Raw genomic sequence first — 13,276 nt, 5'->3', positions numbered from 1 at the left:
TAAGGCACTTACTTCCTAAACCACAAAGACCTAGATGAAGTACACACAATAAATGCCCTCAGCAGCCCCAAATGCACTCTTTCAAAACAACACCCACATCACCACGTAGAGCTACATCTTGTAGAGCCTCTACCTCTAAGCACATGATGCAGATCACCACACAATCCAACATTCTAGTCATTGGAAACTCCATCGTGAGACACACTGATGGCCCTCTCACCAGGCTAAGGAGAAAGTTACGTTCAGTTGCTTATCAGGGGCTAGGATCTGACACATTACACATGCACTAAGGTTATTGGACCACAATTACAAATATGGCTCATAGTTCATGTGGAAGTAAATGACCTGAGACGTACCTCCTTAGACTATATGAAGAGAGACATCATGGAGGTCTTAGAATATGTGTCTAAGGTTGGTATGAACCTAGCATTGAGCAGCATTTTACCTTCTCTAAGGATGATGCCACAACGTGAACAAAAGATGATTGATTTTAATAATTGGCTTAGTTTCTGATGTCATTCCAAGGGGGTGCAGTGTTTGTCAGCACAGAAGGAGATGGTCAACACACCATGCTGCTTTGCCAGGGATGGTCTGTACCTCTCCCGTCTAGGCTTTTGAATATTGGCTAAAGCATTGTCTCCCCCCTTAGTGCCTTTTTTAGGCACTGCCAAACTGAAAGTACTTCCGACATAGCAAATCAAAACCAAGAAAATCTGAAGGTATTAGTGCTCAGTGCTAGGTGTCTAAACTAAAAACTCCACTCCCTAGAAGCTCTTTTTACCCTAGAGAATGCTTATGTCTTTGCAGTCACTGAGACATGGTTTAAAGCTGCGGAGAGCACACATACAGTACAAGGTTATAATGCCTTCCATACATTTAGGCCAGCTACTTTCCAGGCAGAGACTAAAGGTGAAGGTGTCTCTATTTACATCAAAACTAAATATACTTCAAGGCAGGTCAAACAGGACAATCCTCTTGAGCTGCTCCATGTTCAAATCACCATAGGTAAAATCCAGTAACACTTCCTTGCAAGCTATAGGTCCTTCTCTATGAACCAGGAAACCCATGCCATGTATTTAAACTTATTAGAAACATTAACCATTCAACCCAATACCATATTCATGGGTGACTAATAACCCCACTATTAACTGGGAATCCTATACGACACCAAATATACATATTCGGGAACTGTTCTAAGGGTAACCTCCTGCTATTAAGTGAGAACCTGGCAAAATGTCAAGTCCCTATAAACCCTGAGAACACTTCTGCCTATGCAGAACTGTTAGCAGACACCCTGTATAAGCATGTTAATAGCTGCATAGAGGCAGCTGTACCCACCAGGAAGAAGTACAGAACTAACTCAAAAAACAAGCCACCCTGGTGGAATCGCAAAATCAGTCGGCTGTGTAACAGGAAGAAGAAAATCATGGCAAAGATTAGGAGGTGCAGCACCCAGCAGGATAAAAACACTCTCGTCAAACTAAACAAACAACTTGGAGGACAAATAAAGTCTACCAAAGCCAAATTTTAGGTAAGTTTGGCCTCCCAGGCCATGGACAACCACAAAGCATTCTTTAGCTATGTCTGCAACCTCAAAGGCATTACACAGTTGTGTGCAGAGCTCACTGTAAATGAAGCCTCCTATACTGAGCCAGATGATATAGCAAACCTCCTGACTGATAAATCCAGCTCCAACTTTACTCCTCTCTCCCCCCTCAACCTTCCCTCAGAAAATATCAAATATAAATCCCCCTACTATCACTAGGGAACAGGTCCTTAATGCTCACTCTAAGACCAAGAACAATAATCAGTGGGCCCAGACAGTATCCCAGGATACGTTCTAAGTAGCATGAAACATGACATATCAGGGCCTCTAGAATTACTATTTAATTGTAACTTCCAAACAGGCTTCGTGCTTCATGAATGAAGAAAGGCAGCAGTCATCCCTCTGCACAAAGGTGAGCCATCTACAGACCCTAGAAACTACAGACCCATAAGTCTCACTAGTCTTGTATGTAAAGCCATGGAAAGAATTATCATGGAGATGATCAACAGAGATATAATAAACCTCCAGACACTGGACCCAGCCCAGTTTGGTTTCGTAAAGGGCAGATCATGCCTACTCAACCTGGTGGACTTCTTTGAGAAGGTCACCAAAGCAATGAATGAGGGTAGAATTGTTCACACTGCCTGTCTTGACCTGGCCAAGATGTTTGACGCAATACCTCAATCGGGCATTGTTGACGAACTCAAGAGGTTAGGTACAAACCCGTATGTCACCCTGTGTAGAGCCAGCTGGCTCACAGATCCCAGGAAGTTAGAAATGGGGAGTCCACCTCTACAAAGTTGCCAGTCACAAGTGGAGTCCCTCAGGGATCAGTCCTTGGACTGCTCCTTTTTGGCATTTATGTCTCAGAAGCAGATGATTGCAAATTAGGAGCTGTCATTGAATCTCACACTGACACAAATGTTCTCCAGGAGTGGCTGACACAGACAAACAAAAGGTGTCAGAGCCATGGACTAAAACTAAATGCCAAGAAATGCATAATAGTATCCTTTGGCAAGTCATCCATCCCTGATAACTATCATATTGACAACACACCCCTTAGAGATGACCCAGTAGTCAGGGGCTTAGGGACACACATACAGTGCAATGAAAACGTATTTGCCCCCTTCCTGAGATTTCTTATTTTTTGCATGTTTTTCACACTTAAATTTCAGATCATCAAACAAATTTAAATATTAGACAAATACTAGACAAAGATAACCGAAGTAAACACAAAATGCAGTTTTTAAGTGATTATTTTATTTATTAAGGAAAAAAACACTATCCAAACCTACATGGCCCTGTGTGAAAAAGTAATTGCCCCCTTGTTAAATCATGAAGTAACTGTGGTTAATCACATTTTTGTGAAGGGTGAGTTCAATTTCACTAGCCACACCCAGGCCTGATTACTGCCAGACCTGTTGAATCAAGAGCTCACTTAAATAGAACCTGTCAGACAAAGTGAAGTAGGCCAAAAGATCTCAAAAAGGAAGACATCATGCCACGATCTAAAGAAATTTCGGAACAGATGAGAAACAAAGTAATTGACATCTATCAGTCTGGAAAAGTTTACAAAGCCATTTCTAAAGCTTTGGGACTCCAGCAAGCCATGGTGAGAGCTATTATCCACAAATGGAGAAAACATGGAACAGTGGTGAACCTTCCAGGAGTGGCTGGCCTACAAAAATGACCCTAAGAGCGCAGCGACGACTCATCCAAGAGGTCACAAAAGAACCCAGAACAACATCTAAAGAACTACAGGCCTCACTTGCCTCAGTTAAGGTCAGTGTTCATGAATCAACCATAAGAAAGAGACTGGCCCAAAATGGCATGCATGGCAGAGTTCCAAGGCGAAAACCACTGCTGAACAAAAAAAACATAAAGGCTCATCTCACTTTTGCCAAAAAAACCTCTTGATGATCCCAAAGACTTTTGGGAAAATATTCTGTGGACTGACGAAACAAAAGTTGAACTTTTTGGGAGGTGTGCGTCCCATTACATCTGGCATAAAAGTAACACAGCATTTCAGAAAAAGAACATCATGCCAACAGTCAAACATGGTGGTGGTAGAATGATGGTCTGGGGCTCCTTTACAGCTTTTGGACCTGAACGACTTGCTGTGATTGATGGAACCATGAATTCTGCTTTCTACCAAAAAATCCTGAAAAAGAATGTCCGGTCATCAGTTCGTGACCTCAAGCTGAAGCGCACTTGGGTTCTGCAGCAGGACAGTGATCCAAAACACACCAACAAGTCCACCTCTGAATCGCTTAAAAAAAACAAAATGAAGGTTTTGGAATGGCCTAGTCAAAGTCCAGACATGAATCCGATTGAGATGCTGTGGCATGACCTTAAAAAGGCAGTTCATGCTTGGAAACCCTCCAATATGGCTGAATTAAAACAGTACTGCAAAGAAGAGTGGTCCAACATTCCTCAACAGAGATGTGATCAACAGAGATGTGAAAGACTCATTGCCAGTTATCCCAAACGTTTGATTGCAGTTGTTGCTGCTAAGGGTGGCACAACTAGTTATTAGGTTTAGTGAGCAATTACTTTTCCACATAGGGCCATGTAGGTTTGGATAGTTTTTTTTTTTTTTTTCCCTTAAATACAATCATCACTTAAAAGCTGCATTTTGTGTTTACTTGCTTTATCTTTGTCTAAAATTTACACTTGTTTGATGATCTGAAACATTTAAGTGTGAAAAACATGCAAAAAATAAATCAGGAAGGGGGCAAATACTTTCATTGCACTGTAGATAGTAATCTAGCCTTTGATCATCACATGTCTACAGTGGTGAGGAAATCATTCTATGTCACGCAATTTATAAATAAAGATATGGCATCTGAGTCCAAGGAAGTCATTATTCCACTGTATTCGGCATTCATCAGACCTATCATTGAGTACAATGCCCCCTTTGGTATGTACCTAACCAGGCATATCTTACAATTGGAACGTCCACAGAGGTTCCTCACTAAAATAATACAGGGCATAAGTAATATGCCCTATGCAGACCACCTCAAGGCCCTATCCCTGTATTCTGTCTCCTTCAGGCTTTTGAGGAGAGATCTATGCTTGGCATACAGGGCACTGTCAGACCCCACACTGATGAACCTCCTGCATATCAACAAAACAAACAGCACCAGAATCACCCATTCTAAAGACTTAAACCATACCTGTGATGTAAATAGACCTGCTGGAGAGATAGGTATGTATCCCAGAGACTACCTCATCTATGGAACAGGCTCCCCATCCATGTAAAGTAGAGTTCCTCCCTAACCCAATTCAAGTGTAACTTGCATAATTGGATGGGAGACCGGAAATTCATCCCTGGTTTGGCACTTGTCTCTAATGGATACAGGTAACCTGTAAATGGTTCATCTCCGAGGCCCATGCTTACACTTATCAAGGGTATCAGAACTTGTCAGAGATTTGGGATGCATGGCTATGCTTAAAAAGGCCCTTGTGGTTGTTAGGTTCATAGGTGTTTATTAGGCTATCTGATTTCCTTGCATATTGGCCATGGTCATTTTTATACTTGCTAATAATTTTGGTATCCATTAGTTAGTTATTAGTATTCCTTGCTTGCTGTCCACTGCTTTGATGAATTAAATGATTGCTAATACTTCCCTCATTCTGTGGATTCCTTTCCTCTTATGCATGTCTATTGGTTCATAGATGATTAGGCTATCAGACCAAGAACAGTTTTAAGCCTAGCCAAGCTTGTAAGTCAGATTTACCTTAATTTCTCTGTGTATTCCCATTTTTTCTTAACTGCCTCTTTTCTTGCATCGTTTTTAGAGAAATTTGGAAGTTCAGCTGAGTGAAGAAAGGAGCAGAATTCACAGGCTGCAGGAAGAACTGAACACTAGTGAGCAGGTGCAGCGGGAATTTGTTCAGCTTTCTCAGACGCTTCAGGTAAGATGGTGGTGGGGCAAGATACTTAACTTTGGAGGTGGGACAGAGAGATAACATTCTAATTTTTTGGCCCTGTTTACATACCCTCCAGCTGACCATATACTGATGTAGCTACATTTGTTCCTTAGTGCTACCTGTAGTATCTCCCTGAGGCTTTGACCACTTCATTGGTAAAGTGGGAAATGGAAGAAATGGTTTAGAGTATTGCATCCTGCAGTGTCATATGCTGTCATGCACTGGGATTTTGTTTGTATACCCTAGCTGGGCAGAGCAACTGATTGCACATGCATCACCACATATAAAATCAGTTATCTCCAGCATCTCATCTGTGCCAAAGTTTAAAGGCAGTCATACACATGATTACAGTACTGTCAACATCACCAGGGATATGTCAGATCACCAGCAGTGACCTCTACCTCCTTTCTGGAACAGGTGAGCTGACACTAAGCTGCTCTTTCTCACCCCAGCCCCTGCCCAGGTCGTCCAGCATCTGAACCACTGGTAGAAGTCAAGTCATCTAGATCATAGTCAGGAATATATCTTTTTAAGCCACAGAGCCACGTAACACCTTATTAATTTTGCGGTAGTCTGTCTTTTAATGTTCTGTTATGCAAATTCTAAAAGTATAATAAGTGAGTGTGGGTGTGTGTGTGTGCGCGTGTGTGTGCGTGTGTTTCTGTAGTTATAGATAGAAATTTTATATGCAAGGTATATTAATTTGTTCTGTTTATGTATAGTGGTAGCTAGTCTGTTCAGTTGTGCTATCCTAAAATCTAGAATGGCATAATGGTGGATTGTTCCCTTGATGGAATTTAACCTAGAAGCAAGCAAAAATGTTAACAGTAATGGACAGATGTACATTGGAGTGTTTAAATTCCCGTGCCCTAGTGCACAGCAGATTTGTGACCTTTGGATTATGAGGAAGGGTCCATGGAGGAATTTTCTTGGAGATATGTAGAACAGAAGGAAGGAAGGTAATCTGGAGAGTATCCCACAGTTTGATTTCTCAAAGTCTTTTCAGTTTCTAATACCATGACAACAGTGGACCCCCGTTCCTAAGTCAAAGCATGATTAAAGTTCATGATATTAGTATTGCTTCTATCGTTGATGTTCTCTCAAAGTGCTCTTGCAGCACCAACAATGTGCCCAAAATTGACTTCTGAAATTTGTATGGAGTTACATGTATTGGTAGCATATCTAAATATGGCTGTAAATTCTTTTGTATTAGACCTGCTGCTCTTACTATTTTTGGAACTGCCTGGGTATCCTTCTTCCACATTGCGTTTGTTTTTTCCTGCACATCCTGATATTGACTTTGTGTCTGTTTTTATATAAGAAACTGGAGTCACTGGGTGTAGCAATTTCAATGATCAATGCTACTTTTGTCTTTTTTTCGTGGACTTACTATATCTGTTTTTCTCGCATCTGTTTTTTGAATTGTTGGTAATGGGTGATCTCATGTGGTATAAAGTTCTTCATTGTCTATAATGCTTTGTTCATGTTTCCATTGCTTCTCAACTACTTCAATATTGTAGTGTTTGCACATTTCCCCAGTGCAAACGTCTTGCCATGTTATTGTATCTTCAGGTCACAGGCCCTCTGCCAGGAGTGTACCACACCCAGCAGCAAGATGTGCAACTGTTTCCAGTTCTTTTTTTTTTTTTTTTTTGTATATATAAAACCTGCATTTTTGTGCATGTTCAATGAACTTTGTAAACCCACGTGTATATAGTCCGCTGTTCTGGGCCACCTTTATTAACCTTTCTTCTTTTGGTTTTAGTTCACCTCTCTTTAACCATTCCTGCATCAAATCCTGATCGACATGAGGTTGTTCCAGGGAGAGATCTATATTTGCCACCTTTATCATATTTCTTTCCTTAACTGATCATTCTCCTTATATTTTTTTTCTTTGTTTTTTGGCACATTCATTTGCTGTCTGATTTTTGTCTAGTTCTGGTTTAATTTCCTATCCCGCTTGACTTCTGCTAAACCAAGCAGAGAAGACATCTTAACTTCTCCTCGTGTTGTAAAACTTTCACTTTTTGGATCTGGTGAGGTCAGCAAGTATGTGTGCAGTCCCACAACTGATCTGTACATGTTGTCAAATTCGAGGAAGCCCATACCTCTGTCAGAATGATATACACTGATTTTTATATGTTTGATAAACATGAAGCATTTTTCTTGTTTTTCTGTCCAACTGATCCAGTAGCATTTGGGGCCAGTCAATCACCCCAAAACTATAACTTAGAACAGGAAGAATAAATTGGTTTATAGCTTGGACTTTATTCATATTTTTCAAGGCAGATTTCTGTTGTAGTTTTAGTCTTCTAAAGTATTCCTTACTGTGTTTTATTTGCATATGTTTATGTACTGTTGCTAGTCCATCAATTCCCAAATATTTATACACTTCCTCCTGCTCAAGTTCCTTTATATCACATTCCTTTCCCAGAATATTTTCTTGGTGCTGGAACTTTCCTGCTTAAACATTGCCTTTGTACATTTGCAAAGACCAAATGACATTCTTGTGTCATCTGAGAAAGTTTTAACGAATTGCAGTTGTACTTTTGACTCATCTGATAAGAGTTTTAAGCTGCTCACAAAAAGTATATGAGATGTCTTTAAACAAGGTTGTTTTCTGGGAGTCATTGTAACAGTGGTCTGCTCTGTTAAGTAAACAGCTTAATGGGTTTAAGAGCAAGACAAAAAAGCAGCATTGACAAAGAGTGCTTTGTCATGCCTCAACTGCAAAGTGTTTTGCTACTGTTTCATGGTCGCTGTAATCCAATTGATCAATGCAGGAAGTAGACCTGGCCAAAGCCTTCCAACGCTATTCCCCACTCGGGCATAACAGATAAACTCTCATTTAGGCATCGGTCTGTATGTTACCAGATGGGTAGCTAACTGGCTCACTGATAGAACCCACCTAGTCAAAATAGGGGAAGCCACCTCAACCAGTAGACCCGTAACGAGCGGCGTACCCCAGGACTCAGTCTTGGGGCCTCTATTATTTGGGATATACTTTTCTGAGATGCAGGCCAAAACCAGTGGGCTATGGCTGACCATGTTGGGCACTGTCATAAATTCCCCTAGTGATTTGAACATCCTCCAAGAGGGTCTCACCCAAACAAATGACTGTTGCCAGAAACTTGGCCTCAAGCTGAATACCAAAAAATGCATCCTCATCCCTTTTGGGGAGAGTGACATCCCCACAAATGATTACATTAATAACGTCCTAAGCATGCAATCAGCTGTGAGGGATTTGGGCACCCAGGTTGATAGCAACCTGATTTTTGACCACTATGTTGCTTCTGTTGTAAGGAAGGCTTTCTTCATGGCCCACTTCATAAGTAAGGGTATCTCATCCAGGGACAAGGAGGTCATAACATCCCTGTATTATTCCCTTTTAAGGCCCATTATTGAGTACACCGCCCTGTTCAGCATGTACCTCGCAAGGCACATGCAGCAGCTGGTGAGACCACAAAGGTTCCTCACCAGGAGAATCCAGGGCCTCAAAAATCTACCATACACTGATATAGGGTCTGTATCATATGAGCGAATCGCACAAATTGTGAATGCTCATAATATCGAACGTACCAGACCTTGAAGTGCTTTTTCTGAGATCGCGGTACAGTGAAGAATGAGATATTTGCCCTTTCCTCACTGTAGTGCGAGCTCTGTGTTGGTGTATATATTTAGCGGGGGGGGGTGTACAGCCCCCACAATAGGAAGTTAGAGGTCCGGTATGTTGGATATTATGAGTGTTTGAAATTTGTGTGATTCGCTCATCTGATATAGACCCACACAGATAGGCTAAAAGCCCTATCCCTCTACTCAATTTCAAACGGGTTCCACAGAGGTGACCTCTGTCTGGCATACAAGGCAATCTAGAACCCCGCTTTGATAGGTCTGCTGCATATCCGCAAGTCAAGCTCCACTCAAGTAACCCACATGCACAGCCTCAGCCTGGTTTGCGACATCAATCGGATTTGTTAACAGGACAGTTTGTGTCCCAGAGACTGCCCCATCTGTGGAATAGAATCCCTCTCCATGTCAAGCAGAGTACCTCTTTACCCCTTTTTAAGAGCAACCTGGATAACTGGATGGGAAACAGAAAATACATCCCTGGGATTCCACCCATGTCCCTGCTGAACAGAGGTGTTGGGTGCTGACTTATCTAAACATGGGATAAACTCTTGGCTAGACTTATAAGGGCCACAGGGCCAGTAGCCTAGTAACTTCTTATGATCTTCTACATCATTAAGCACTTATTTATCCATGAATGTGGGATGTTGTCAAATGTTTTTATCCATGCTATAATTAGATTCTTCCCCTTTTTACAGTTCTATGTTGTGGTTTTATTTAGCATCAAATGATCCTTCTTTCCATAAAACCTTCTTTTGTTACAGTTTTATACTACTGTATTGATATAACTGATTTTTTTCTAAATGACTATAAACTCAGTCAGCATCGGTTCCAGTATCCAGTGTATAGTTTGTATATCATTGGAAGGCAAGTTTATTGGTCTACTCTTTTTGGGATGGCATGTAGGTTCACTTTTAAGGAGGAGTATTGTTTTTCCTGTTAACTAGGTCAGTGTTCATTCAGGATCTGCTTATAAGTAATTATTACTCGGGGCTAAATCTCTGTGTAAAGATGTTAATACTTTTATCCAAAAGTTAGGTACTGTGTCTGGACCAGGGATTTTCCAGTTAGGAACTTTTCTTAGTGTTATTTCATGCGGGAGGGGACCTGTGCCTTGATAGAAGCCAGATGGACTTACTACTACTGAGTAGCAATGAAACTGCTTCTTGTTCCCTTTTGCTGGAATTAAAGATGAAGCTTCTTTGTTGATCCCTGTTGCTGGAATTTGGAAGAGAGCTACTTCGCTGTCTGTTGGTCTCTTATGTTTTACTTTTGCCAACTGCTCTGCAAGAGCCCTGTTTAGAAGGGAACACTGTAGCCAAGTGCAAAAGTTTGCTGTGTTTTGAAATAACCTGCCTGAAAGGTGATTTTATTCATGGTGGACCACAAACGTATTTGTTTGATATGAACTACATTTCTCTTCTAAACTCTGTTTACTTGTCAGTAAATGTGATTATTTTTTAAGTCACAAATCTCACTCCAGTGACTGCTTTTTTGTCACTACCAACTTGATGGTAGACTAACACTGCAAAAGTTATCTCAGGAAAGAATTTACCTTTCTTTTTTTCTTTACTTCTTACTTATACAGACCTATTTCTTAGAATCTTGTCTTTAATTTTCTTCTTGACACTGGCAGAAATAGGCTCAAAATACTACATTCTCATTTACCTTGCTTAGTTCACAACATTTACTATTCACTTTGATGTTCTTCGTGTTTCACTGTTGCAGTCATTAGATTTGGATAATCTGCTGGCAGGTTGCCCTCAGTTGGCCTGATTAACAAAGTCTTGGGTCCTGCATCGGTTGCTGTCCCTTCTTCCATGACGTCAGGTCGTCAGGGGTATAAAATATGCAGCCAACGCCATTACATCAGTCTTTCTTGCCATGTGGTGCCCGAAGCAGAAGCAGTTCGCAAGTGCCGGTCAGCAGACTCCTGAAAATTTCATTTTCGAGTTTCAGAACCGAAGTCTTCAACTTAAAGCTAAGTACCCCGTTGGGGAAACTTTTTCTTGCTCCTTACCAATGTCAGTAAAAGTTAATAATTGCATTACTTGTGGAAAGCAAATACCTCATAAAGGTTTTCATTCGTACTGTATTCCTTGCCTAGGCCCTGACCACGACATACCTTGCTGTCAGTTTTGTGCTTTATTTAATCAGCGCAATATCCGTCGTCTGTATATTTTGCCTCTAAATATATTGGTTCTTGGTTTAATTACCCAGAAATGTCGTCGGTTAGCCATCCGACTACCGGGATTCTGAAAAATCGCAAAGATAAAGACAGAGACAGGCCGCCGAGGTCCAAAATTGCCAACGATGCTTCTCCTTAGTCAGTCGCCAGTTTGCTGGTACTCAGTGAGGCGCTTTTGCAGCCCCTGTTACCCGGTACTTCTGATTCGCAGGCCACTACTGAGACCCATTCTGAGTCCGGTATGCCGCAAGATGCTTCACCTATGGAACCCGCGGATGTCTCTACCTTGGATGAGTCTGGAGCCGCTGTGCAGGCACCGGCTTCTGAGGGTGTATTCAGGCCTACAGACACCCCCCCCCCCCAAGAGGCCTAGGGCTGAGGTTGATTATGAATCTTCTGATCAGGATTCTGTTTCTTCTGACTCTTCTGATGACCTGGATTTGTCCATACCTACTTATGAGGATTCTGATGCAGAGAATTCCATTTCCTCTGCTTCCCCTCCTGAGGATTTTTCTTGTGGGGAAACTTTACATACTTTAAGGGAGCATTTCCACTGGGAAAGCCAGGAATTTTCTGATTCAAAAAAGAGGCTTAGGGATTTCCTTCTTCTACCTCAGCATAGGCCTTTGGCTATACTTCCTGTTCTAGACATTGTTGATTCCCTGCCTCCGGCTCCTAGTAAACCTGACGGATACTACAGGGTTCCTGAGTCCCAAAAGTTCCTTTTCAAAAATCCTGTTGCATATCCAGAAACTAGGGACCCAAGGGCATTAAGGTTTCTACTGCTAAAAATCCTACCCCTTCTGATAGAGACTCCAGGGCACTGGATAGATGGGGTAAAAAGGTTTATACTTCTGCAACCTTGGCAATCAGAGCTTTAAACTGCCAATTTCATATGTTAAAATATCAACAGCATATTATTGGACTGCTTAAACAGAAAATGATGATGATTCCTGACTGTGTGGAAAATAAAGATTTACAGGCTTTAATGCATTCTGCTGAACAAGTTGGAAAACATACTTTGTAGTGTGGCTTTGATTCTTTAGAGGCCTCCTACAGGGCTGCTGTTACTGGGTCTGTGCTTAAAAGGCATGCTTGACTTAAGGAGCAATCTTTGCCTGATCATGTTAAAGCTAAATTGTTGGATGTTCCTTTAAATCAGGACCGCCTGTTTGGCAATAAGGCTGAAGAAGTTCTAAAAAAAGATGGAAGGTAAAGCTAAATCTATGCAAACTGTTAAAGATTTCTGACAAGTGCAACCTCCAGGATTTAGTAGGCACTGGCCTACTAAGAACTGGTCCTTTCCAGCCCTTTCCAGATCCTCTCAAGCCAAACCCAGACACAGCAAAAACCAGTGGTTTCAGTCCCAGGGGACTCTCAGAACTAAGCAGTGGGGGGCCTCCACTTCCAAATCTGGAAATAACAAGACAACCCCCCTATAGTAAACAGTCTCAATGACTTTCTTTTAAAATTACCAAGCACTTATCTTTTAACCGTCCCTCTGGGGGGAAAGATTGCTCTTCATGCAAAGAAATGGGAACTCATAACCCAGGACATATGGGTTTTAAATATAGTGTCCCAGGGATACAGATTTCATTTCCACACATTGCCAACACCAAACGGGTGGCCAGACCTGCCCCCAAATCAATGGGCAGAGACCCAAAAACAGGTACTTTCCCTCTTAAGCATGGGGGTATTTCAGCTGGTACCAGAAGAGAAGAGACAAGGTTTCTATTCCAGGCTTTTTCTGGTACCCAGAAAAGACAAATCATGGTGTCCAATCCTGGACCTGTCTACTCTAAACACCTTTCTGGAGATTCCAAAATTCAAGATGCTGACTCTTCCCCAGTTACTTCCTATGCTAGGCAAGGACTTCTTCTTGGCAACTCTGGATTTAAAAGAAGCATACCTTCACATCCCAATCAGGGAATCTTGCAGAAGATACCTACGCTTCAAAGCAGGCTACTTGCATTATCAGTTCT

At 41.6% G+C, this 13,276-nt stretch overlaps 1 protein-coding gene across 1 annotated transcript in view; it reads left to right on the top strand.

The window, feature by feature from the left end:
- The window catches only part of RABEP2 (rabaptin, RAB GTPase binding effector protein 2), a 472,624-nt gene that overhangs the window by 446,046 nt on the left and 13,302 nt on the right, over positions 1-13,276 (top strand). The window contains exon 14 of the mRNA XM_044087055.1: positions 5,348-5,464. Coding sequence (XP_043942990.1) covers positions 5,348-5,464 — 117 coding nt within the window. The remainder of the gene's footprint in view (positions 1-5,347; positions 5,465-13,276) is intronic.

This window comes from Protopterus annectens, chromosome 10.part0 (assembly GCF_019279795.1).
Source record: "Protopterus annectens isolate FY-2018-M chromosome 10.part0, PAN1.0, whole genome shotgun sequence".
In the NCBI taxonomy this organism is placed as follows: Eukaryota; Metazoa; Chordata; order Ceratodontiformes; family Protopteridae; genus Protopterus; species Protopterus annectens.
The sequence above is the reverse complement of the archived record's forward strand: the minus strand, read 5'-3'. Positions and strand labels throughout refer to the sequence as shown.